This window comes from Nycticebus coucang, chromosome 13 (assembly GCF_027406575.1).
Source record: "Nycticebus coucang isolate mNycCou1 chromosome 13, mNycCou1.pri, whole genome shotgun sequence".
Classification (NCBI taxonomy): Eukaryota; Metazoa; Chordata; class Mammalia; order Primates; family Lorisidae; genus Nycticebus; species Nycticebus coucang.
In genome coordinates, this window is record NC_069792.1 from 81,052,351 (window position 1) to 81,076,247 (window position 23,897).

General features: G+C 39.5%; 1 protein-coding gene across 1 annotated transcript; it reads left to right on the forward strand.

The window, feature by feature from the left end:
• Nucleotides 1-11,968: 11,968 nt before the first annotated feature.
• On the forward strand, nt 11,969-19,194 carry CCN3 (cellular communication network factor 3). The gene is made up of 5 exons (XM_053559460.1): nt 11,969-12,192; nt 12,326-12,551; nt 13,606-13,857; nt 14,968-15,182; nt 17,725-19,194. Exons 1-5 carry the CDS (start codon nt 12,109-12,111, stop codon nt 18,019-18,021), a joined length of 1,074 nt encoding a protein of 357 aa, XP_053415435.1. The 5' UTR covers nt 11,969-12,108; the 3' UTR covers nt 18,022-19,194.
• Nucleotides 19,195-23,897: the final 4,703 nt, after the last annotated feature.

Here is a 23,897-nt window from a genome sequence, read left to right on the forward strand (position 1 = left end):
CCTTGAGCCACGGGTGCTGCCCGAAGAAAAACTTCTCTGAAGAAGACAGGCGTATGGCCTATAGGCATATGAAAAATGCTCATCATCCTTAATCATTAAAGAAATGCAAATCAAAACTACTTTGAGATATCATCTAACTCTAGTAACATTAGCCCATATCACAAAATCCCAAGACCAGAGATGTTGGCGTGGATATGGAAAAAAGAGAACACTTATACACTGCTGGTGGGAATACAAATTAATACATTTCTTTTGGAAGACGTTTGGAGAACACTTAGCGATCTAAAAATAGACCTGCCAGTCGATCCTACAATTCCTCTACTAGGTATATGCCCAGAAGACCAAAAATCACATTATAACAAAGATATTTGTACCAGAATGTTTATTGTAGCCCAATTCATAATTGCTAAGTCATGGAAAAAGCCCAAGTGCCCACTGATCCACGAATGGATGAATAAATTGTGGCATGTGTACACCATGGAATATTATGCAGCCTTAAAGACAGATGGAGACTTTACCTCTTTCATGTTTACATGGATGGAGCTGGAACATATTCTTCTTAGTAAAGTATCTCAAGAATGGAAGAAAAGTATCCAATGTACTCAGCCCTACTATGAAACTAATTTATGGCTTTCATATAAAAGTTATAACCCAATTATAACCTAAGAATATAGGGAAGGGGGAGAGGGAGGTGAGGCGGAGGGAAGGATGAGTGGAGGGAGGGTGATTGGTGGGATCACACCTACCTGCACCTTACAATGGTACATGTGAAACTTACTAAATGTAGAGTATAAATGTCTTAACACAATAACTAAGAATATGCCAGGAAGGCTATGTTAACCAGTGTGATGAAAATGTGTCAAATGTTATATAAAACCAGAGTATGTTACCCCATGATTGCATTAATGTACACAGCTATGATTTAATAATAAATAAAAATAAAATGAAAACATCGTCACTCGAGAATTCTGTGTCCAGTCAAGTTGCTCTTCAACTGTAGACAACTAGTTCATGTGGAAAAGAGCCTCAGCAAGTATGCAATTCATCTATACCTTCTGAAAATATTATTTGAGGTTATACTCCAGAGATTAAGAAATAAACCAAAGTGAAGAATACAGAAGGGACAAAGTCAAGACATAAGGGCTGGAAGTCATCACTGAAACCTCATCAAAAATAATGTTGTGTAAATACCTATTTATGAGAATATTATAGTATGATTGTATCTTAATGCAAATTGCAAAGTCTATTCATTATATATAATGAATATAAATTCATAAATTTTCAATAAACAAAACCTAAGACTAGAGAAAAGATATATTCCCAGTATTATTAGAGGAAAACAAATAATAATTACTCTTTAGCTAAGTAATTAACACAAAGTAGGTATTTTCATTTAAACACAATACTGATAAAATGAAAATGAGTTATTTACCCTCTAAATTATTTAGGGGAAAGTGGGAGGTAAAAACACAGACAATAAATAACTTCATCTAGAGGGGAAAAAAAAAGGAAAAGAAGAATAAAATAAGATATCATAAATATTAGACAGCTGAGCATAAAGCAAGGTAAAAGAGGCAAAAAAAAACTTGCTAATTTGAACAATAAGCAAAAATATATGAATATCACATATCAAAACAATGATTCCATAAATGAATGAAAACTTTAAAATATAAAATCTTTTTTGGTTGCTGTATGAAATGATGAAATACATACGTTAAGCAAAATGACATAGGTAAAAATCAGTAAGTCATCAATAATACATCAGAAAAATGAAAATAGGAGTTAAAATATTTGTGTCAGACAAAAGATAATCCGGGGGAAATTATTTAAGGAAATTAAATAAGAATAAAATAATCATTAAAGATAAAAGAAAATATTTCATGTAGAAAAATGGTATAATTTATTACAGAGAAATTAATCACATGCTTCATACTTTTAATGTGTTAAAAATTGTTGTAAATACACAAGTGGAAATAAACGACCTTCACGAAAAATATCAATATAATTATTTGCCAGAAATAAATCATGTAAAATAATATTGATGTAGAGTTTAATAACACAAGGAAGAATAATGTTAATTATATATACATGCATGTGTGTGTATATGAGTGTGCGTGTATATACACTATAACTATAGAAAATAAACTTTTTCCAAATTCTATGAAGCATTAACAAAAATTACAGAGACTTCTTTCAAACTTTGGAGAAACAAATGAATCCTCAAGCAAAATAAACTCTTCTAATACAAGTAAAATTAAGAGGGCTTTCTAATTCATTTTCCTTAGCTAACATCAATCCTAGCAAAGATTAAAACGGAAAAAAAATCTATAAACTCACTTCAGTTGAGTGTGGAGACATAAATCCTAAGTAAAAACTAATAAATCAACTTAACAATATACACTATAACCAACTCAACCTTTTCCAAGAACAAAAGAATGGTTTAATATTTATAAATCTATGTAAGATATAATGTAAATAGCTTTTATGTAAATAGTTTAATGAAAAAAATCTTCTTTAACCTCTACAAATTTACATAATAGAATGCCAAATAGTTACTTAGAAAAACTCAATAAACATTATTGATCTAAAAAACTTTCTTCAAACCAATAGTTAAGAGGACCCTTAGTGGTAAAATGCTAGAGGAACTGTCATCGAAGTCAGAAAGAAAATGAAAACATCTGCTCTTTTCTAATTAACATAATTTTGAAATTGTTTGGAGCAATGCCAGAAAATGAAAAAAATATAAAAAAAGATGACTCAGAGATATCAGATACAAATTATTAGTATTTGCAGCTAGTATTTGCAGCTAGTATTAGTATTTGCAGCTGCCTAAAATTGTAACATAATTACATATATGAAATAAATTATAATTTTGGTAAAATGATCAAAAGTCTAATATATAACAAATAATACAAAAAATATTTTTACAACAGTAGCCACAATAAATAAATAGGAACAAATTTAGCAAGCAAAAAGCAGTATCTATATGAGGAAAATGTTCACCTTAAAAAGGGACTTTTAAAAAAGCTAATATTTTGTTCTTAGGTGGAAAAGAAAATAACCATGACAATAAAAGTAGTTAAAGTGTTTTAGCGCTTCTCATATGCCAAACTCTCCTAAACACTTATAACTATTACTTTATTTAATTCTCAAAATGTCCCCTGATGTGGTTTAATAATTATTTCCATTCTGAAAATGAGTACTTTTTTTTTCAAGTACGCACAGAACAGTCACCAACATACATCCCATTTTGTTCCATAAAACAAATATCACCAATTTCAAAAGAATAGAAATTATACTAAATACATTCTCTGATCATACACAATTAAACTAGAAATAAATAACAGAAAACTATTTGAGAAATCTCAAAATATTTAAAATTAATGAGTCCACTTCTAAATAACCATGGGCCAGAGCAGGAGCCATACGAGAAATTAGAAGACATTTTTAGTTGAGGAAACCTATCAAAATGCACATAATTCAACTAAGCCAAGGTATATAAGAACATATGGCATTAAATGCCACGTTAAAAAATAAGAAAGTTTAATGGGCGGTGTCTGTGGCTCAAAGGAGTAGGGCCCCAGCCCCATATACGGGAGGTGGTGGGTTCAAACCTAGCCCCGGCCAAAAAAAAAGAAAAAAAAGAGTCTCAAATAAAAAAAAATTAATCCTCTACCTTTAGAAATTAGAAAAATAAGGGCAAAAGAAAAAAAAAATGCAAGCAGATGGAAAGAACAATAAAGATAAGAACAGGAAATCAATAAACTTAAAAATAGAACAAAATAGTCCTGACGACTAATATCTGTTTCTACCAGCTAGGCTGTAAATTTCACAGAATAACAACATCAGATGAGGGCTTTTCATGACAACACCACTCTAAAATCATGCTTAATAGAGATCAAAATAAAGACACTGCAGCCACAAAAATACCAAACTTCCCCAGCCCAGCTAACTCAAGAAACTATTGGTTCTTCTCCAGGAAAAAAGAAAATAAAATAAAAATAACTCTCTGTGATTAGTTTGTCCTGCCTCTGCAATAAAGATAATTAAAATAACCAATCATTCCTGAACTGCTTTTGCTTTCATGCGGTACTCAATCCAGAACAGAATTCAATTTCTGTCAAAGGTCATCAGAATTATCTAATCCATGCCCCAGTGTTATAATAAGCCTCTCCTAATTTTCTCTTTCTGAGATGCCTCATGCATCCCCCTGGTGTGTGTTACATGCAAGTATGTAGTAACACTGCAGAAAAGATCAATGCATTCATCCACTGGATGTCTCAAGCCATTAGAACTTTACACTATCCCAGAGCCCAGTTGAGAAGGGCAATGTATATTTATTTAGCCTAACTGCCCTAGGGATTTGTGCCCATTGCAGTTGACACAATTTTGCAGCACCTTTGGGAGGAAGAATTACTATCATTTCCATCCTACAGACAGAAAAACAGACTGAAGCACAGACCCATAAGGTAAACAGTCTAAGATTTATTTTGTCCCAGGCAGTCTGGTGGCACAGGTGTTTCATCACAGAAGCTATTTGGCTTCTACCAAAATGCTACCAGTTGTTCAGGTCAAAACTTGGTGTTATATCCGCAATACCCTGGCCTTTCAGATCCAGCTAGAACACCAGTGAGGGCAAATCTTGCACTTCTCACCTCTAATTTCCACTCTCCTTGCCACTCTACTGGTTTAAGTTCTGGTTATCTCTCCTTAAGGTGCTGCAAAACTGGGTCAACTGCAATCAGCATAAATTCCGAAGAACAATATTCCTAAATATAGTCTTGGCCATGCAATTCCTCACCAGTAGAGACAGATAAATGATTGCTTGATTAATTGATATTAAAAAAAACCCACTAAACTCAAAGTTCATCACTGAGAATATATGAATAGCTGGCAGCTGTGGTCTGTTTCTGAATAATTTCTCCCATTACTTTCCTCCGTTCCAAACAAGTGATAAACGCCTTGTCATTTCCTGAACAAGTCCAGAATTTTCCCCTTCTCATCCCTTTATTCACGCTCTCTATTCAACCCAGGTTTCATAATTCTGTCCATGCTTAATCCAACTCAAAGTCGTTTAGCGTCGAAAGCCATGTGGTTTAGTGACAAGACAATGAACATAAAATTACAAACTTTCCCAACCCTCCCTCCCCAGCCTCCACCACACTCACATTCTTACAGTGAAGTAATTAATTTTCCCCTCCTCTGTGCTCCTATGCTACTTTGCTTACATTTATTTATAGGAGTAACCACATTTTGCCTCACACAATAGTTATTTTTTGCCTTATTTTCCTACTAGGTCATAAAATCCTTGAGGATACAAAACATCTTATACATTTCCAATTCCTGCCAGAAAGCGTTAGTTATCAATAAGTGAATTAAACATAGTGAACCTTCATATTGTCAAATGCAACAATGTTCTGTGATTCTGCTACTCCTAAGTCTAAAAAATGGCTGAAAATTCAAAACTTGGGTGGGAGATATTTTTAGGCTCAAAGATATTATTACAGAATAGGAACTCTTTCAAAAAAAATATGATTTCTTTTTTCTGTCTCCACGGACAATTATTTAAAGCTCTGCAGGACCTCACCTGTATTCAAGTGATACTACTTTCCTTTTCTCTTGGTAGATGTGGCCACTAGCATTTGTGAATTGGATTCACCACCATGTGATACGGAGCACTGTGGGCAGGTTATTGGTTGGTCTGATGTCCAGTCCATATGTATACCCTTTTATCTCCTGCACCATTTCCCAATCCAAAGAGTTCTAGTCAAGGAAGCAGGACTGGTTTTACTCTATCAAACTGTTACAAGTCATGGAGAATTTATGTAGAAAACTCTGCGCAGGGCCACTTTCTCTTGCTGAGGACAGGGATGGGCAGTGCTGGTGTTTGGAAGGGGGAATGTGGCGTGCATAGAAGCTTGACAGACTCCTGTGCAGAAAACTCTTAGACAATTTTTTGATTTCCACAAAGCCCACTTCCCTGTAAGAAAGTCCTTAGGTTTCTGGGACTTTCAGGGGAGACTTTATTAGGGGCTCTTTTGAATTGCTGGCAATTCCTAGCAAATTGCTAGCTTGGATTGCTTTTTATTTAATTTCCTGGGTTTTCTTTAATAAATTTACTTAAAAATTAGAAATGTTAAAAAATATAGACAATAGAAAAATGTTTCCAAGAAAGATAGCACCAAACATTGTATGTTTAATGTTTTGCTTCCCATCACTCACTGCCTCTTCTCTGCCCTTCATTATCTCTGGAAAAGCAAGAAGTCAAGGGATCTGTCAGAAAAGCAAGAGGGTGTGGCTGAAATTAGCCATGTCACTGGCCATCACCTGCGGCTGGCCTGCTTCTTATATAATGGAAATTACCTTGTGTTCTATCAACTCCCTGGGGCCCCAGAAAAGGGACATGTGAAGGAAGTTTGGAAAAGAGCAACAAAATTATTAAGGAACCAGGAAGTTGATTTCTCAGGTACATTGTGAAAGCTAAGTACATGTGGCTTGGCTAAACAATGACTAACTGAAAACACAAGTGCCTTTGATTGTACAGAGAAGGCCATCGCTGAGGGCAAAAGAGGCAGGGAGTTGTCTTAAAGACGGTAACATCATAACAAACATCATAACATCAAAAACAAAAATTTTTTGTTTCATTTTTTGTTTTGGGTTATTTTTAAATGACACATAATAATTTTACAAATTCATGGAGATCAATGTGATGTCTACTTACACATGTACCACATCAGATAAAGAGATAGACAGACAGTTGTAATTAATACCCACCACTTCAAACACTTGTGATTTCCTTGTGATGAGAACATCTAACATCTTCTCTTAGATCTATTTTGAAGCATATATCATGGTTGACTGCAGTCACACTGCTGTGTAACAGAATCCCAGAACCTGTTCCTCTTATCTATTGAAACCATGACTTTGCACCTGTCCATCAACCTCCCTCTCCCATCCTCCCTTCTGGCCCTCCCCATCCTCTGGAAACATACATTCTACTCTCTACCTCTATGATATCATTTCATTTTTAATATGGGAGCTGGGGTGGGGGCCAGGGGACAGTGCTTTATATTTCATTTTTCTACTACAGAAGACTCAACATTGAGAAATCTTTTATAATAATGAAAAGGATAACACAACAGCAATATAAACAACATTTTACCTTTATAAAAGATAGGACATTCTCTAAATGTGCTCTAGGTAGGAGTCTATTACTTAGACTGCTAAGTAATAAGAATCTAAATCACTTAACACCCTATCTGAGAAAGAAAAGGCAAAAATGAGCCTTGTTTTATCTGGGGTGAGGGAGAGGGAGGAATGGAAGGAAGGAAGGAAAAAAGAAAATCGATCAAAGGGGAAATTTCTCAGATAGTGATACCGTAGCGGTTGTGACCCTGCAGCAGGCTGCGTTCATGGCAATGCTGGTGTGAGCAAACCTACTACTTCAATATCAAGTGTACAAAACTATAGCTTGCACAGTTATATACAGTACACAAACAGAATGATCATAAATTACCTTGGCGGACAGGCCATCCCAGCAATTCAAAAGAGCCCCTAATAAAGTCTCCCCTGACTTTCCCAGTGACCTCAATTTCCACGTGGTTTATTTCAAACATGAGATCAGCAGCCTGTATTCTGTTCTTTAGTCTCTTGATGCCAGAGCAGATCCAGAGAAGCCTCATGTCAGAGGCAGGTGAGTGATGGCTGAGAGGACTCACTGAACCTCTGCTGCAGCTGAGGAGCAAACAGCCTCCAGCTCTTTCTCATCTCATCTTACACAGAGAAGTGACAAGTGACAAAACTTAAAGTGAGGTTTAAAAGTATCTCAAAGGACCAAAAACAACTGACCACTTTTCTGATCCTGAGGGAGGTCCTGGGGATATTATGGTGAATATGACACCCTCCCTGTCCTGGAGGGTCCCCTGGCTAGGAGAGGGAGGCAAAAAGAGCAACAGACACATACGGTCATGTGCCACATAACAGTGTTTCAGTCAACTACAGACCATATATACGACAGTGGTTTCCTAAGATTATAAAGGAAATGAAAAGTTCCTATTGCCTAGCGACAGCATAGCTGTTGTGACATGGTAGCACACTCATGTGTTTGTGGTAACCCTTCCTTGTGTAAACAAACCTACCATGCTTTCAGGTGTATAAAAGTATAGCACATACAATTATGTTCAGCACATAATAGTTCATAATGATAATAAGCAACGATGTCACTGGTTTATGTATTTACCATACTATATTTTTGTCATTATTTTAGAGTGCACGCCTTATACTCATGAAAAAGAAAAAGTTAACTGTAAAACAGCCTCAGGCAGGTCCTCGGGAGCTATTCCTTAAAAAGGCACTGTGATCACAGGAGATGTCAGCTCCATGCATGAACATGCGTGTACTGTCCTGAAGACCTTCTCGGGTGGACAAGATGTGAGGATTGGAAGACGGTAATGTGGATAATCCTGATTCTGTGTAGGCCTGGCCTACTGTGCCCTTGTGTCTTAGTTTTTAACAAAAAAGTTTTAAAAGTAAAAAAATAAAATATATTAAAAATAGGAAAAAGCTTAAAGAGTGAGGAAATATTTTGTACAGCTGCACAAACGTTGTTTGTGTTTTAAGCTGTTATTACAAAGGAATCCAAAGTTTTAATAAGTTTATAAAGTAAAAATGTTACAGTAAACTAAAATTATTTTTGAAGAAAGAAAATGTTTTTGCTAATTTAGTGTAGCCCAGCGTACAGTGTTTCGGAAATCTATAGTAGCTGGCAATAATGTCCTAGGCCAGTGGTTCTCAACTTTCCTAGTGCTGCCATGTATTTTCATCGTTACAAAGGGGTCGCAATCCACAGGTTGAGAACAGCTGCCCTAGGCCTTCGTGGTCACTCACCACTCACTGGCCCACCCAGAGCAATTTCCAGTCCTGCAAGCTCCATTCAGAGTAAGTGCCCTAGACAGGTGTATCATATTTTATTTTTTATATACTATTTTGACTCTTTTCTATGTTTAGATATGCTTAGACACACAAATATTTACCACTGAATTACAAATGCCTACAGTATTCAGTACTGCAACCTGCTGTACAGGTCTGCAGCCTAGGAGCAAGGAGCTATACCACACAGCGTCTGTGTGTAGCAGGCTGCACACCTATGTCTGTGTAAGTATACTCTGTGATGCTCAGACAATAAAATTGTCTAAGGATGCATTTCTCAGACTTTATCACCATCCATAAGAAATGCATAGCTATAATTATTATTCAGTGAGTTAAAAGATATAAGAGCTAAACTATGCATCCTGGGGCTGCACAGAGGCCAACAGCCATCCCAGCATAGAGCACTGCAGAGACCGGATCCTGGAGGCAGTGAAGCTTGACATAATACCATCCTCAGATGTTTCACTTTCAATTTACAGTTGTTTTAGGGTGGAGATCTTTATCCAGGAGCATTCACAGCAGATGATAGGGTGGATGGATATGTAGTGTTTGGCTTGCCAAGCTTGCTTTCATGTCCAAGAATAAGCCCTTCCTCCTTAAAGAATGTCAATGGCTCTTTCTCCTCATTCCAGGCATGTGGTGTTGGCTAATGCCCATCCCTCCCTGTCCTTGTCTACATGGATTAGCCCAGAGTGAGCCCATCCAACTTCTTTGCTGAAACTTTCTAAGTTGGGCCTAAGAGAGAGGGACATTCCTTCTGTGGTGATAAGGTCATAAAATAGAAATCTGAAAGACTATTCTTCCCTTATATGGAAGAAGCCGGTCTGCATTGGGACAGACTATGGCTGATAATACAGAGAAACAGTGAGGACAGCTGGAGAGAGGAAGTCTTGTTGGCCTTCAAGTCTCTGATCCTACCTGCCTGTGAGACCCAGCTGCGCCACTTTACTTCTGTTACATGGAATCTTTCCAATAAAGTCCTCTTTTTGCTGAAACTACTTCTAGTTTTGTTTCCATCTCTTGCAATCAAGAGTTCTGAGCAGCAATTTACTTTAGTAGTGACATCTTAACATCTTCATCCTTGTCTTGAAGTCCTACCATCCTCCCTGTTTCCAAGAAGAATCAGCCTAACCTCAATATTATCAATTTCTTCTTGTTTCACCTCAGTTTATTTATATAATACTTTGAAAACTTGGCCAATGCTCCTTGCTTCCCCATTAGCTGTGCTTCTGGCTACTCCCTATCAAAGTTTCCCCAAAACTACCTCACCATAAAATGCTGCCAACCAAGAGCCACAACCAGAGAATCCAACTGAGTGTGTCAAGTGTTGGGTTGAGAATTTGTTTATTTTTTAAGCACAGGCTGGTTGATTCTGACATACAACCAGATGGGGGGCATCATCAGGCCGGATGACCCTTACAGCCCATTAACTTGAAGAGAATACAAAGTTGAAAAATTAAGGTCATGAACTCATCCTAGAAAAAGTGCTACACACCTCACTGCTGACTATCACTAGTCACCTTTGAAGTACTTACTCCTCTTGACCATCTGGTGATTGCAGTGATAATCAGCAATGAGGTAGGTAGCACTTTTTTTAGAATGACAGTGTGAGCTTAATGGTCATAATACTTGTATGAACTTCCTGCTCAGGAAGGAGTGTGAATTAACTATTCAGTCTCTCGAGTTAAGTTTTGAGTACTGCTCAGTCTACTCACCTTATTGGAGGCTTGGGACCAAGTCATAGCAGTTCCAAGCTGATCCCAGGCCTATCCTCCAGGGGCCTGAGATGACTTCATCTTCTGGGGGTGTTACAGGGCAGGCCATGCCCCCTCCAGAAGCTTCCTTTGATTTCCTTCGTGGTGGAGGTAGATGACATAGAGGCAATTTGTTGTTGTTGCTGTTGTTTTAAGTCTAGAATTACATCACAGGCCTATGTAACTTTCCTTGAAAGGCATCATTCCAACGCAGCTCTTCTACAAGGAGCGAGACACAGTTTTCCCAGGCGCATCAGCATTGTTTTAGAACCTTCCAGCAATGTCACCTTTGGAGCAATAAAATTGCTCTCTGGTTTTCATGAGGGATGGCAAACATGGTACAGCAGCCATTGTTTCAAACTGGATGCCAGGTGGGAGGGCTATTTGATGTGATGAGGATAAGGCAAGTGAAGCAAGTTCCCTCCTCCCTCCTTGCCTAATTCTAGAGGATTTTCAGAGCAGCTGAGCTGAACTCACCTGGCAAAGTCTCGAAGTGGTCTTTCACGTTTGCATGATACAGCAGGTGTTTCAAGATTTTCCTCTGCCAAGGAGAAAGTTTTCGTTTTATTTTATGGTGTTTTGTTTTTATTGTATTATGTTTTACTTTTATTTCTACCAAAGCTGTGGGAAGTGGGGCTTAAGACTCAGTGAAGCCCAGAATGATTACAGTCAAAAGAACTTTTCCACTTCATCAACAGCATCCCCCATTCTGACAAAGAGTTTCTTTTCTTCTCTCTCTCACACACGCTTTTTCTCCTATTTCTCTTCTTTGCTCCTTCTCTCCCCTCCCCTTCCTCTCAACACATTCAGTGAATGCCCTAAACGGTGACAAACTTGCATGTGCTTCCCTTATGACTAACCCCCTGGGCCTCTTGCCAGTCCCCCCGCCCCCCCCCCCCCAGATGGCCCCAAACTTAAGGCATCCCGTTCAAAGAGCCGCACGTTTGCAGCCCTGGTCTCTGGTCAGGGTGGAGGAGGATGGCGGGGAGTGGCGGTGTCTTGGTCCTAGGGGAAGGCGAAGCAACTTCCAGGAGGAAAGAGGCGTTTCCTTCCCACGCGCTGGAGGGAGCCCTGGGTCCCGGCCGCGGAACTCCACCCAGCCCCTCCCCGCCCTCTGGGAAAAGCCAGTCGCCACACGCAGGCCCGGCGCCGCGCCCTAAGGAGAGCAGCACCCACGGCCAATTGCCATGGCAACCCCACTGTTCGTTCCACTTCCCCACCCAGCCGACCCACCCCCTTCCTCCCAGCGTTGCAGCCAACCGGCTTGTGCGCGTCCCAGGAGCGCGCTATAAAACCTGCGCTGGTGGCGCCGGCGTGAGCGGCCAGCGCCAGACCTGGGGGAAAGCTAGCGGTGCCAATCTCCAGCGAAGAAAGTCTCGTTGCCTTTTTTTTTTTTTTTGCAAAAGCGAGAGAGAAAAGCCTAAGCATGTACCGTGTGCAGAGCATGAGCCTCTTTCTGCAAAAGCGGCACCTCTGCCTGGCCTTCTGGCTTCTCCATCTCCTGGGTCAGGTAAGGGGCGCACCGTTAAGATGTCCCTGTTTACTTTGCCTTCCCAGGTGGCCTCTGCTTGGTCCCCGGGCTCGCTCCACTTTCAACTGTCGCTTCTGAGGAGTTTCTCTTTCTTGTCCTCACCTACCTCCAGGTCGCTGCGATTCAGCGCTGCCCTTCCCCGTGCCCAGGCCAATGCCCCACCACGCCACCGACCTGTGCCCCTGGCGTGCGCGCGGTGCTGGACGGCTGCTCCTGTTGTCTGGTGTGCGCCAGCCAGAGGGGCGAGAGCTGCTCAGAACTGGAGCCCTGCGACGAGAGCAGTGGCCTCTATTGCGACCGCAGCGCGGACCCCAGCAATCGGACTGGCATCTGCATGGGTAAGTCTACGGCTAGGCTCTTTGACCTGTGCTTACCGCAGCTGGCCGGAGCTGCTCCCTCCCCTCGCCTTCCGCCCCTTCCCAGAGGGCAATAAGCTAATAAGAATAATGCAATAAGTGACTTTTATGAAGTACTTACTGTGTGCCAGGCATGGTGTTGGGACACTTGTGGCTTTGCTGAGTGCCAGAAGCCGGACAGGAAACCATGGAGGAGGGAGGCATTGGGCACTTGCCTCCCCACACAAGAATCTAGGCGGGAGAGAACCAGACTGAAGGACCAGTGAAATCATTTCCTCTGGACATTTCTAGGAGGGGGCAACACTCCAGGATGATGGAAGCTTGCGCTTATTCGCTTCTTCATGAGGCCTCACACTTCCCTAACTGCAGCCCAACAAGTTTGTTTTCACACCTGTTATGTCCCTTTTGAGCCAAAGCAGCCCCAAGTCTCCTGGGATAACTATGTAACCCTTCTGGTGGCTGCAACTAAAATAAAATGCAGGCAGCTAGCCCATCCAGGCTCCTAAAATGTAATCAGTCGGGGTTAATTTTCCACGTGGGTCACCACTGCAGTGGGAGGTTGTGTCCCTGCCCCCCTAGGTAGGAGGGCTTTTATTATTTTCTCTAAGTTAGTGATGATTTATTGTGCTTGAATGCCAAGAAATCCTAAGGTCCTTCCCCATTTTGCCCAGTTAACCTATTTCAGAGACTATGGAGTGCACAAAAGTCTAAGGTGTTGGCGAGGGAAACTAGGAGGAAAGGCTTGGCATATGGCTTAACATTGGGAATGAAAGCTGTGGGGTCTTGGGAGGATCACTTCAAAGTTGCATACCTCATGCATAAAGTGAGTGGCAGGACTGCTGACTTTAAAGGGTGCTTCTTGCTCTGGGAGGCCTTTATGAGGACCTCTATCTACCGGAAATGTAAGAAACTGCCAGAAGTACAAAGGAACAACTTGGGGTTTGGTGTGCATCCTCCAGATCTTACCTAGCTTCCCATCATGCTCTTGTTTTTCTCTCTCCTTGTTCCTCTCTGTTTCACTTCCCCCATATTCTAGCCGTAGAAGGAGACAACTGTGTGTTCGATGGGGTCATTTACCGCAGTGGAGAGAAATTCCAGCCAAGCTGCAAATTTCAGTGCACCTGCAGAGATGGGCAAATTGGTTGTGTGCCCCGCTGTCAACTGGACGTACTACTGCCTGAGCCTAACTGCCCGACTCCAAGAAAAGTTGAGGTGCCAGGAGAATGCTGTGAAAAGTGGATTTGTGGCCCAGATGAGACAGAAACTTTGGGAGGCCTGACTCTTGCAGGTGAGAAACTTAGTAGATGTGGGGGTGTGCACAAATACAGAGTAAATACAAGCATGAAGCATCTGTGATCTTCTGCATTTGAGGGGAGAAACAGGACTCAGTTTTTGGCCACTGAATGGTGGATTCCAGATTACTTACTGAAATCAAACACATCACGTTTATAAATCCAATGTAAGTTGCATGAAGTATGCCACATTTTCTTTTAGAGAAGACCTGCCCAATTCAGTTGCTTTTATGCCTCATTTTTGTCATACTGGATTTGTATCTTAGTCCATCCACTCACTTGACCTTTATTAGCACTGCAAAAATGAAATTAAGCATCATTTTTCTTTTCTGGATTCTATACACTATCATACCCCTCAAAATTAGCCTCTATAATGAATGCTATTTATCCCTACACAGCTGTCACTCACACACACACACACACACCCACAAATCATTTTTCTAGTTACTGTGGGAAAGGGTCAGATTTAGGATCTTTGTTTTGTTCTTATTTCTTTTAATCTTATAAATTAACAGGAGGGGTTGGGAGAGAACCTCAAGAGAGAGTAGAGATTATTTTAGGAGCCATTAATCAGCCAGATGGTTAATAATAGCAATATGCAGAGTTTTATAGTATTTCTGAGCTCAGACACTGTCAACATGTCTTAGAGATAGGAAACCTGCCATGCAGAAGAGTAGACGTGCCCAAGCCATGCATATTTTGTGTTGTGACTGAACTTTTCATGATCAAAATCCAAATGTCTGGCCTGGTTTACTTACTCATCACACTTAAAATTTTATCATGATCCTTTTTATAGAGAAAACACATGTTGAAATCATTTCAGTTCATGGAATGGTTGTTGATGCTATACTGTCCTATACTCTTCAAAGTGCTAAACTTCTTAATGACAAGTTCTCCTGAGCTTCTTAAGGTCATAAGGATTTCTCAAAGGCCTTTCTCTGGCATTGTGCTACCTGTTAGGGGTGTGTGAATAAGATCTAGTTCTGTCTCCGAGGAGCAGGTGTTTAGTAGGCACAGAGATGAAGGAGACCCACTTTCTAATGATCCTACTGTGTCCATCCTCACATTGTACCCAATAGAGCTGTTGTTATTTATACATTCCATAGCCTACAGGCCAGAAGCCACCCTAGGAGTTGAAGTCTCTGACTCAAGTATCAACTGCATTGAACAGACCACAGAGTGGAGTTCATGTTCCAAGAGCTGTGGCATGGGTTTTTCCACCCGGGTCACCAACAGGAATCGTCAGTGCGAGATGGTGAAGCAGACTCGGCTCTGCATGGTGCGTCCCTGTGACCAAGAGCCTGAGGATCTTACGGAGAAGGTAGGAACCCAGAGGAAACCTATGACCGAAGCAGGTGCCTTGGCTCTGTGGAGCCCGGGCTTCAGAAAGTCACTGTGACACTGCCTGAGAAGTCAGCTCTAACTGGAAGTTAACCCCAGGGAAGAGGCAGAGAGGTTCCTGAAGCCAGCCTGAACACCTTTTTTTGTCTCTTTAATCTACTGAAGTGCCCCAAGCAACTCACAGTTGATCTATAGGTAAAGAAGGAGGCCAGACACCTGTAATAATTTCCCAGTTGTCTAGAAAATCTCATTCCATTGCTGGAGAAAGTTGGCTACCCAGTTGTCAAGCATGGCTGATTTAAGAGTGATGAGTTCTGACCTCAGTTCACTTCAGCCCTTAGGTTCAGTCTTCGTGAAACAATAGGATAGGGACTATGTTACCTTGTTCACCTTTCAGTCCACACCCTACTGGGTATATAGTATTTGCATGATAAACAAACGTTGATGATTAAGTGAGCGGGTGTCTGGGAATTATTATTGGTATTTTTAAAATCCTAGTGGAAATAGTATATTTCCCAGCATAAGGTAATATGTACTAAACAAAATAGCACATTCCTTTTTTCCTTTTCTTTTTTTTTTTTTTTTTTTTTTGTTTCTGGAATTGTATCAACTCAGTGTGTTAATGCTGAGTGTAAGACATGTAGGTCAGAAGCTCTGATTGGTTCCTGATGACATCACAGGCCTCATTAGCAGAATATCAGATGAATGCAATACCCAATTTGAACCATTATATGGACCCTTGTAAGACTAAAATAAAACATCTCCTAGCAATTTAAGATTTACATATTTCTACACTGAGACATCATCTAATATTTAAGGGCACAACTGTACAGCCAGACAACTTGACTTTAAATTCTGTCTTTCCATATGATCTCTGACACTCTTCTTATTCAGTCACAATTCTTTCTCCTATACAATGGAGCCATTGAAAGTACCTACCTCAGAAGTGTCATGAGGATTAAATAGAATAAATTTGCAAAGTGCTGAGCATAGATTAAGTACTCTGTTAACGTTAGCCATCATTACTTAACATTTCTAATTATTAGTAAAACAGCCTCTAATGGTTGCATTAGTTATATAGATACTTAGTTATATGATTTTTTTTAAAGTCCATCCTAACTGTATGTTTTTCCACAAGTTTAGAAAGAAAGCCTAGACACACTTTATTTCTAAAATTATACCTTAAAAGATACACCTGCTCTACAGTTAGGGAAATTCAAACATACATGACACAGTCTTATAGTTTAACCCACACGAGCAGTCTCTCTCTCAGAGGAATGTTGCTGACACGTGCCTTCTTGTGGATATGGACAAGAACATATACTAAATAAATACAAGAAAAGGAAGAAACAATAAGTCCTTAATATTCTCAAGGATAAATAACTTCTTTATTAAATAAGGTCTTTCCATCTCATGCCTCTAAAATTTGACATTTTCTTTTGTTTCTTTTCACAAAATTGCATTTCTTGTAACTTTTATATTGTTTAATATTGGGAGATATATTTAAGATGTTTATAGTATACTTACTTCAGAAAGGTTCTAGAAATTTGTTTGGCATATGGGGAAATACTAACATAGTCTACTCACCTCACAAGCTATGGGCTATGCCTAGGAAGGTGAGCAGGGAGGCACTGTGGCAAATTAATAGATGAAGAAATCTAAGTCGGAGATAAAACATAGTCACTTCTTTGCTGAATTATCAATATTGGGATTCCACATTAACCATTGCTAATGGAATCTTGAATGAATTCTCATCTTATGAATGAATTCCCTTCGTGGAAATTAACCTTAAATCTCATTGTCTTGGAATTTCCTGAAGTCATCATATAATAGAAAGAATGGGCTTTATATCAGACAAAATCAAATACTAAATGTTTTCTGATCACTTTAGCCCTTTGAGACTGTTCTTCATCTATAAAACTTGGGCAATTGTTCTTTTTATGACAGATTATTACTGATGTGAATGAATATTACTCATAAGGTTAAGTGAGTTAACATCTAGGAAGTATTTGAAACATTAATAGGCCAGATATATACCATTTGTCTTTATAAAACCTAAAGATTCATTTGGCTAAAATAACACCAAAGCCTGTTATAGCAGCTTAAAAGATAAGGTTCTATGTCACTGATAGCTTTCAGCTTCATGCTCATTGCCTCAAGGTCAAAAGATGGTTGTGCACAATTAATCATGTTACTCACATTCCAGGCAGAAAGGAAGGTGAAAGCAGGAAGCAATAAAGAATTATACTTGTCCAAAGGATGAAGGATGTCCCAGATTCCGTTGCTTTATGTATCATTGGCTAGAACTTTATCACAAGGCCATTCCAAGTTCTCAGATAGTCTGTGGCAGTAAATATTTTTAGCTGACTACATTGCTCAAACAAAATTAATGTTCTGTTAACAAAGGAAAAAGACCCATGGATATTGGGAAGGCAACTAGCAGGTTATACTATACCCCTAAAATGGTCCCCGGAGGAATGGTAGCCAGTCCCATACTTCACTCCTTTTTTTTTCTTTCTCAGAAAGGAAAAAAATGTCTCCGCACCAAGAAATCCCTCAATGCCATCCACCTGCAGTTCAAGAATTGCACCAGCCTGCACACCTATAAGCCCAGGTTCTGTGGGGTCTGCAGCGATGGCCGGTGCTGCACACCCCACAATACCAAAACCATCCAGGTGGAGTTCCAGTGCTCCCCAGGGCAAATGGTCAAGAAACCGGTGATGGTCATTGGAACCTGCACCTGTCACACCAATTGCCCTAAAAACAATGAGGCCTTCCTCCAGGAGCTAGAGCTGAAGACTAGCAGTGGGAATGTGTAACCTCTCTCTCCAGAAACACCACGACAGAGGCCAACTGCAGCTGCTGCATGACCCACCATCAAATGAGCATCAGAGAAATCATGAGGAACTTCATCCTTAAGTCCTATGTCTTTTCTATGACCATATGAGGACATTTCTATCTCCCTTCTTTTTTAAAGAAAGATATGATTAACTGTAAACTTGGAATCAAGGTAAGCCCAGGATCTGGCATAAGGATGACTAACTTTCCTGTGGTTTTATGACACATGCAAATTTCTATAAATTTAAGAAAGCAGATATGTGACTTCATTTGTGGACTGTATCACATTGCATTCATCTTATTTTGTTGTGCACTAGTGAGATTCCAAGGAAGTGTCACTGTAACGACACAGGGAAGTCTAGCTTCATATTGAACGTGTTGTTGTAAAAATATTTCACCAAACATCAAGGTTTGACTGGAGGATTCTCTCTTTGGGCAGATCAACTCTGAGCTTCTAAGCCCAAGACCCAAGGAAACATACAGCTCTTCAACGTAAAGTCCAGGGACTTAATTTTCTCTTTAGTTGTACACTAAGGAAGATATCATATCTACAGCAATGAAATGTTTGTTAAGTAGACTTGTGTCATAAGCATTCTCCACTTCAGACAAATTAACTCCCTTCCAAGAGAAAGAAGCTAAGCAGAAATCTCCCAGTACAGAGACGAATGGGCCCTCACAGCCCTCATACGTTTGTAATCCTGGAAGCTACTGAGGCCCACTAGTTAGTTTTTAATTCAGCAGAAGCAGGGTATATCAGCAGGGATCTGCTCATCAGTAAGATGAGAGGTTGCTCACAACCTCTGATTTTCGAATGTGTTTTGCATGGATTTTGAAAAAGAAAAATAAAGTTAACATGAATGGTGGTAAGAGACCACAAATTTTATGGGAGTTTAGAATTATTGTAGATATGCCCAAAATGTATCCTAGGCCCATAATTATGAAAATGCACCGTCAAGACATTTGTGTATCTGTACATGTATGTAATTTGTCAGGCTACAAAGTAGGCTGCAATATTCAATTTATACATTCTTCTAATCTTACCGTCTGTGTTCCACTTTTCTCCTTTAAAATATTTATGAAAATATAAATTGTACATTTTGTAAAATATTTTTAATTTCTTGTCAGACATCACTAAATAAACAATTTTATCGCTGTGCCTCCATTATTACTTCTGTGCTTATAAGTTGAACATTGTTTACTGAAAATATAAAATTAAAACTTATGAATTAAATAGGACATCAGTCAATAGTATCTATTGAAAGCAAAATGGGTATTTTTGGATGAGCTTACAACCTCTTATCATAGGAAAACAAAAGTCAGCTCTTATTGAGCTAGCTGATCCTCACTGCCACCGTCTCCAAACCATTTGTTCAAGCTAATATCTCAACCCTTGATATATATATCTTTTTTTTTTTTTTTTTTTTTTTTTGTGGAGCTGGACAGCTTGCCAGACACCATTATATCCTGAAATTTGAACTTGGTGTCTGACCAAGGAAAACCCACCTCCCTGGCTTTTTTATTTCTTATCTAAGTAAAGGGCTTGCCATCCTCCCAGTTACCAGCTTGAAGGGCCCACTCTTTCCTGGTCATTCTGCTCTTGCCAGGTACCCAGAAAAGCATATTTCCAGTGATGCTGTAGAGCTGGGCCATGCTAGGGCTACCATCTGGGCAGTATGAGAGTTGCAGTTAATAGAAGTTTTTTTTATTATTAATATTAAATCATAGCTGTGTACATTAATGCGATCATGGGGCACCATACACTGGTTTTATAAACAGTTTGACACATTTTCATCACACTGGTTAACATAGCATTCCTGGCATTTTCTTAGTTATTGTGTTAAGACAATTATATTCTACATTTACTAAGTTTCACGTATACCCATGTAAGATGCACCACAGGTGTAATCCCACCAATCACTCTCCCTCTGCCCATCCTCCCCCCTCCCTCCCCTCCCTCTGCCCCTTCCCCATATTCTTAGGTTATAACTGGGTTATAGCTTTCATATGAAAGCCATAAATTAGTTTCATAGTAGGGCTGAGTACATTGGATACTTTTTCTTCCATTCTTGAGATACTTTACTAAGAAGACTACGTTCCAGCTCCATCCATGTAAACATGAAAGAGGTAAAGTCTCCATCTTTCTTTAAGGATGCATAATATTCCATGGTGTACAAATTGTGTACACCACAATTTATTAATCCATTCGTGGATAGAAGTTTTATGTTTTGAAGTTTCTGGTTGATCTGACGTGGCTCTTAAAAAAAAATCTTTTAAATAAAGTTTTGCCTGTTCACAACTTCACTTCCTCTATCTGCCTCAGCCTTCCTACTTGTCTCTTGGGGTAATTTCTATTTGTCCTTTGAGAGAAATTGGAAAGCAAACTTGACTTCTAGGGTTTTATTCTCAGGTATTATCAAAATCAGCTAACATTCCTTGCATATTTGCATTGAGCTGAGCACTGTACTTGCATTGCATTGTTTAACTTGCACAACAGCCCCGTGCAGTGGGCGTTCTTCAAATTCCCATGTTACAAATGAAGAAAGATTTTTAAAAAATAGTTAAAAGAGACTGGTGGATCTAGAATTCAAACTGAAGTCATTTTGCTTCTACTTTAAGCTACCACACAGGTTTGTGAAAAGATAATCTTTGAGACTGTTCAACCCCATGCCCCATGTTCATAATGGTAGAAAAAAATTGGAAATTCTCAAAGATCCAACACTATAGACTTGGTTGGGTTCATCAAAAACAAAGCAAACTTTAAACAGAGATTATAAGAAAAGATACAAGAAAATATAACTCCAAACCAACATACAACTATTGAAAGAGTGATTTGATTTTGCTCAAAAGTATCTATGAACATGAATCCGAAGAGACCTAGAAAAGAATTTGCAACACTATATTAATAATGAATGGAGAACATACTGCCTTTACAACTAGAACAACAAAATTTAAGGCTGACATGAGATGTCCCTTCAAGCACAGTCCCCTCCCACCTTTCCTTACTTAAGTGCTAAATTAACTGTCCCCTCCAGCATCCAAAATACTTATTAATTCACCTATTGTATTCATTCAACAAGTATCTACTGATTGCTTCTCTGTGCCCAGCATTGTTTTATGTCCAGGGAACACAGCCACAGATAAAACAAACAATGAAAGAAACAAATTTCCTCTTCTTCCTAGAATTTATGTTGGGGAAGGCAGGCAAAGAAAAGACAGAGAACATTGAAGATAAGTTTCAAATAATGAATTAAGAAACCTATGACAATCATCAAAACAGGGTGATATCATAGAAAAATCTATATAGGTGTCTAGTAGAAGGTCATCAAGGAAGTTCTTTGTGAAGAGATGACATTTCATCTAAATGGCAAAGAGAAAGAGAAAGAATCTTCCAGTCAGAGGTAACAACTAATGAAAAACGAAACAAAACAAAACAAAACCATGCCAGGGATAAGGTGCAGGCATTAAGGAAGATCCATGAGGCTAGAGGAGGAAGGAGGTGATGTGCTTGCAGGGGCTTGAGTTTATGGAATGTGCCAGAGTTCTTGAGACCAAAAGTCTTAGTCTTCTTTGTATCTGCCCCCGAGTACCTGACACACAATAGGACCTCACTGCATACCACTGAATGAATGAATGAATGAATAAATGATCTCTGCATTGACAAGAAGCAAGAAAGTTCTTTGAAATAAATGTTAGGCTTTTAAACTACCATTTTCATTATCAGTATCATTTGGAGAGCTCTCCAAAATACATAACCTATTCATACATACACTTGCATTCCAGAAATCATAATTAAAGGCAGTTGAAAAAAATGTGGTGTGATGTACAATTATTTCTAAAGTTCGGAACATTCTAGGAACACATAAGGCAAGAAATACTTATGGAGAAGCATTTAGAGCTGCAGACAGAACAAGGGCTTGAGAATAGTTCAAGCCTGAGTTTGAAAGCCAGGCCTGTTCTTTTCTAGCTGTGGGATATCGGGTGATTTGCACAGCCTCTGTAAGAAGTTCATCCTAGACTTAGATGGTCCCTGGGACTCAGGACTTTTCACTTGGAAAATCTGGATAGTCCTGGACAAACTGGGAGGAGTCCATAACCCTAAATACAGTAAGTACATGACTGTGGGGAACACATAGTAGGTTTGCAAATGAAAGCTTTTAATACAATAAGGATTTAGAAGAGCAAAGCACTTAATGTTCAGAGGTAGACATTATTGAGCTCATTTTCACAGGGTAACATGAAGAGACTCAAAGAAGTAAGTGACCTATTAAGGACACAGTAAAATGAAGGAGCCTAAGATTCAAAGTCAGGGTCTGCCTGAGCTCAGCCAAAGCTTTTTCCTTTTCACAGTGCCACCGCCGCCGAGGCCAAGTATATTTTCAGCAACCAAAACAATTCCAACAGTTTCATTTTTGTGCTATTTTCCCAAACTATAAATGTTCTTTTTTAGAAACAGCATTGCAAAGTAGTGAGACTATTGAGATCATTCTGTGAATGTGAAATTTTGAAAGCACTTAATTGCTTGGTGTAGTGATAAGATGCATTTCATTGAAAATGATTTGGGGATTTGTATTTTCTCTTTCCACTCAAGGATTCAATTCAACAGTGAGGCAAAGAGATCTTTACCTACACAGGGAGATAATTTGTCACATCCATATCTGCACCTGAGATTATCAACAAAGCTTTTGATGGAGATTTCTGGGCAGTATTAGATTTCTCTCCCAATGTCATCTTTGTTGTCATGCTTCCAAATGCATCTCACTCCAAAATGTTCAATATCATAAGTCAAAGCATCAAAACAGTATGTCCTTTTAGCCGTGTGCTATAAGGCTTAGTTCGACAATCCATTATTGTTGGAAATGTGTTCATCTTAACTGCACCACATGGTTCTTGCAGGCATTCCTGTGCTGTCTGGACCACAGAGGGTTCATAAAATTCAATTACCACTTCAATAACATGGCTGGCACTTGCTGAACTCTGAATAATGAAGAATGCTCTGCAGCCTTCCAGCCAAGGACTGTGAATTACTTTTATATTAAACCAGCTGTTCTAAAGATAATCAGGAGGTGCAAAGAGTAAGGACGGCAATGTTGTACCAGTCTTCCTAAGGGATGTGTATCTTTTCACTCAGGTCAGAAAAACGTAGGTCTGAATTTCAGCCAAGGAGCTCTGCAAAAGAATATACAGTTCCATTCAAATGGCAGGGTTTCACAGAATGAAGAGCCCTACTGGAAAGAGCTTGGAAACAAATATTTCATAATCTAAGAAGAAGATGTTGCTTGGACTTATATTTTATTAGCAAAATCTGAGAACCAGGCACTGCTTGTAACATAGATTCAGAAGTTTGGAAGAGGTTATAAAGTTCCTAGCTTGGGTTAAATATGGGTCAATATGCTCCAGGCTGACCCAGATTTGTCCCGCTGAAGCAAGGCCGCCCATAAGAGCCTGGAAGGACCTTTGCACAGGGAATGCCAGTGAGTGGGTGTTCTAGCTCCTCTGAAAGTTCAACAGAGAGAATCTCCCCCCATAATTTGTAGTGCATCACAGGCCCCAGGAAAGAGAATGAATAAGGATCCCACTGAGTGTGCCAAACCATCTCCCCTAATTCCATATCTTTGTTCAAGAGTCAACTCTTCCATTTCACCCCCTCTAAGAAGACCCTTAGCTGGCATCCTTTTGTGTCCATCAGAACTACTCATCTACTCCTTGTAAGAATTACTGTCATAGCAGCTAAAACACCATTTCCATTATTTGCTTTTGTGCCTGTCTCTCACTAAACTCTAAGCTCCATGAAAGCAGGGACCTTGACTGGTTTTTGCAACCCTACTTTACATAATGCTTCACGGACTTTTCCAGCCTA

Excerpts from the sequence above, each read along its gene's own strand:
- CCN3 (XM_053559460.1), top strand. The coding sequence starts at position 12,109 with ATGTACCGTGTGCAGAGCATGAGCCTCTTTCTGCAAAAGCGGCACCTC. Across the intron at positions 12,552-13,605 it reads TCGGACTGGCATCTGCATGG|CCGTAGAAGGAGACAACTGT; the intron begins GTAAGTCTACGG and ends CCCATATTCTAG. Across the intron at positions 15,183-17,724 it reads CTGAGGATCTTACGGAGAAG|AAAGGAAAAAAATGTCTCCG; the intron begins GTAGGAACCCAG and ends TTTCTTTCTCAG.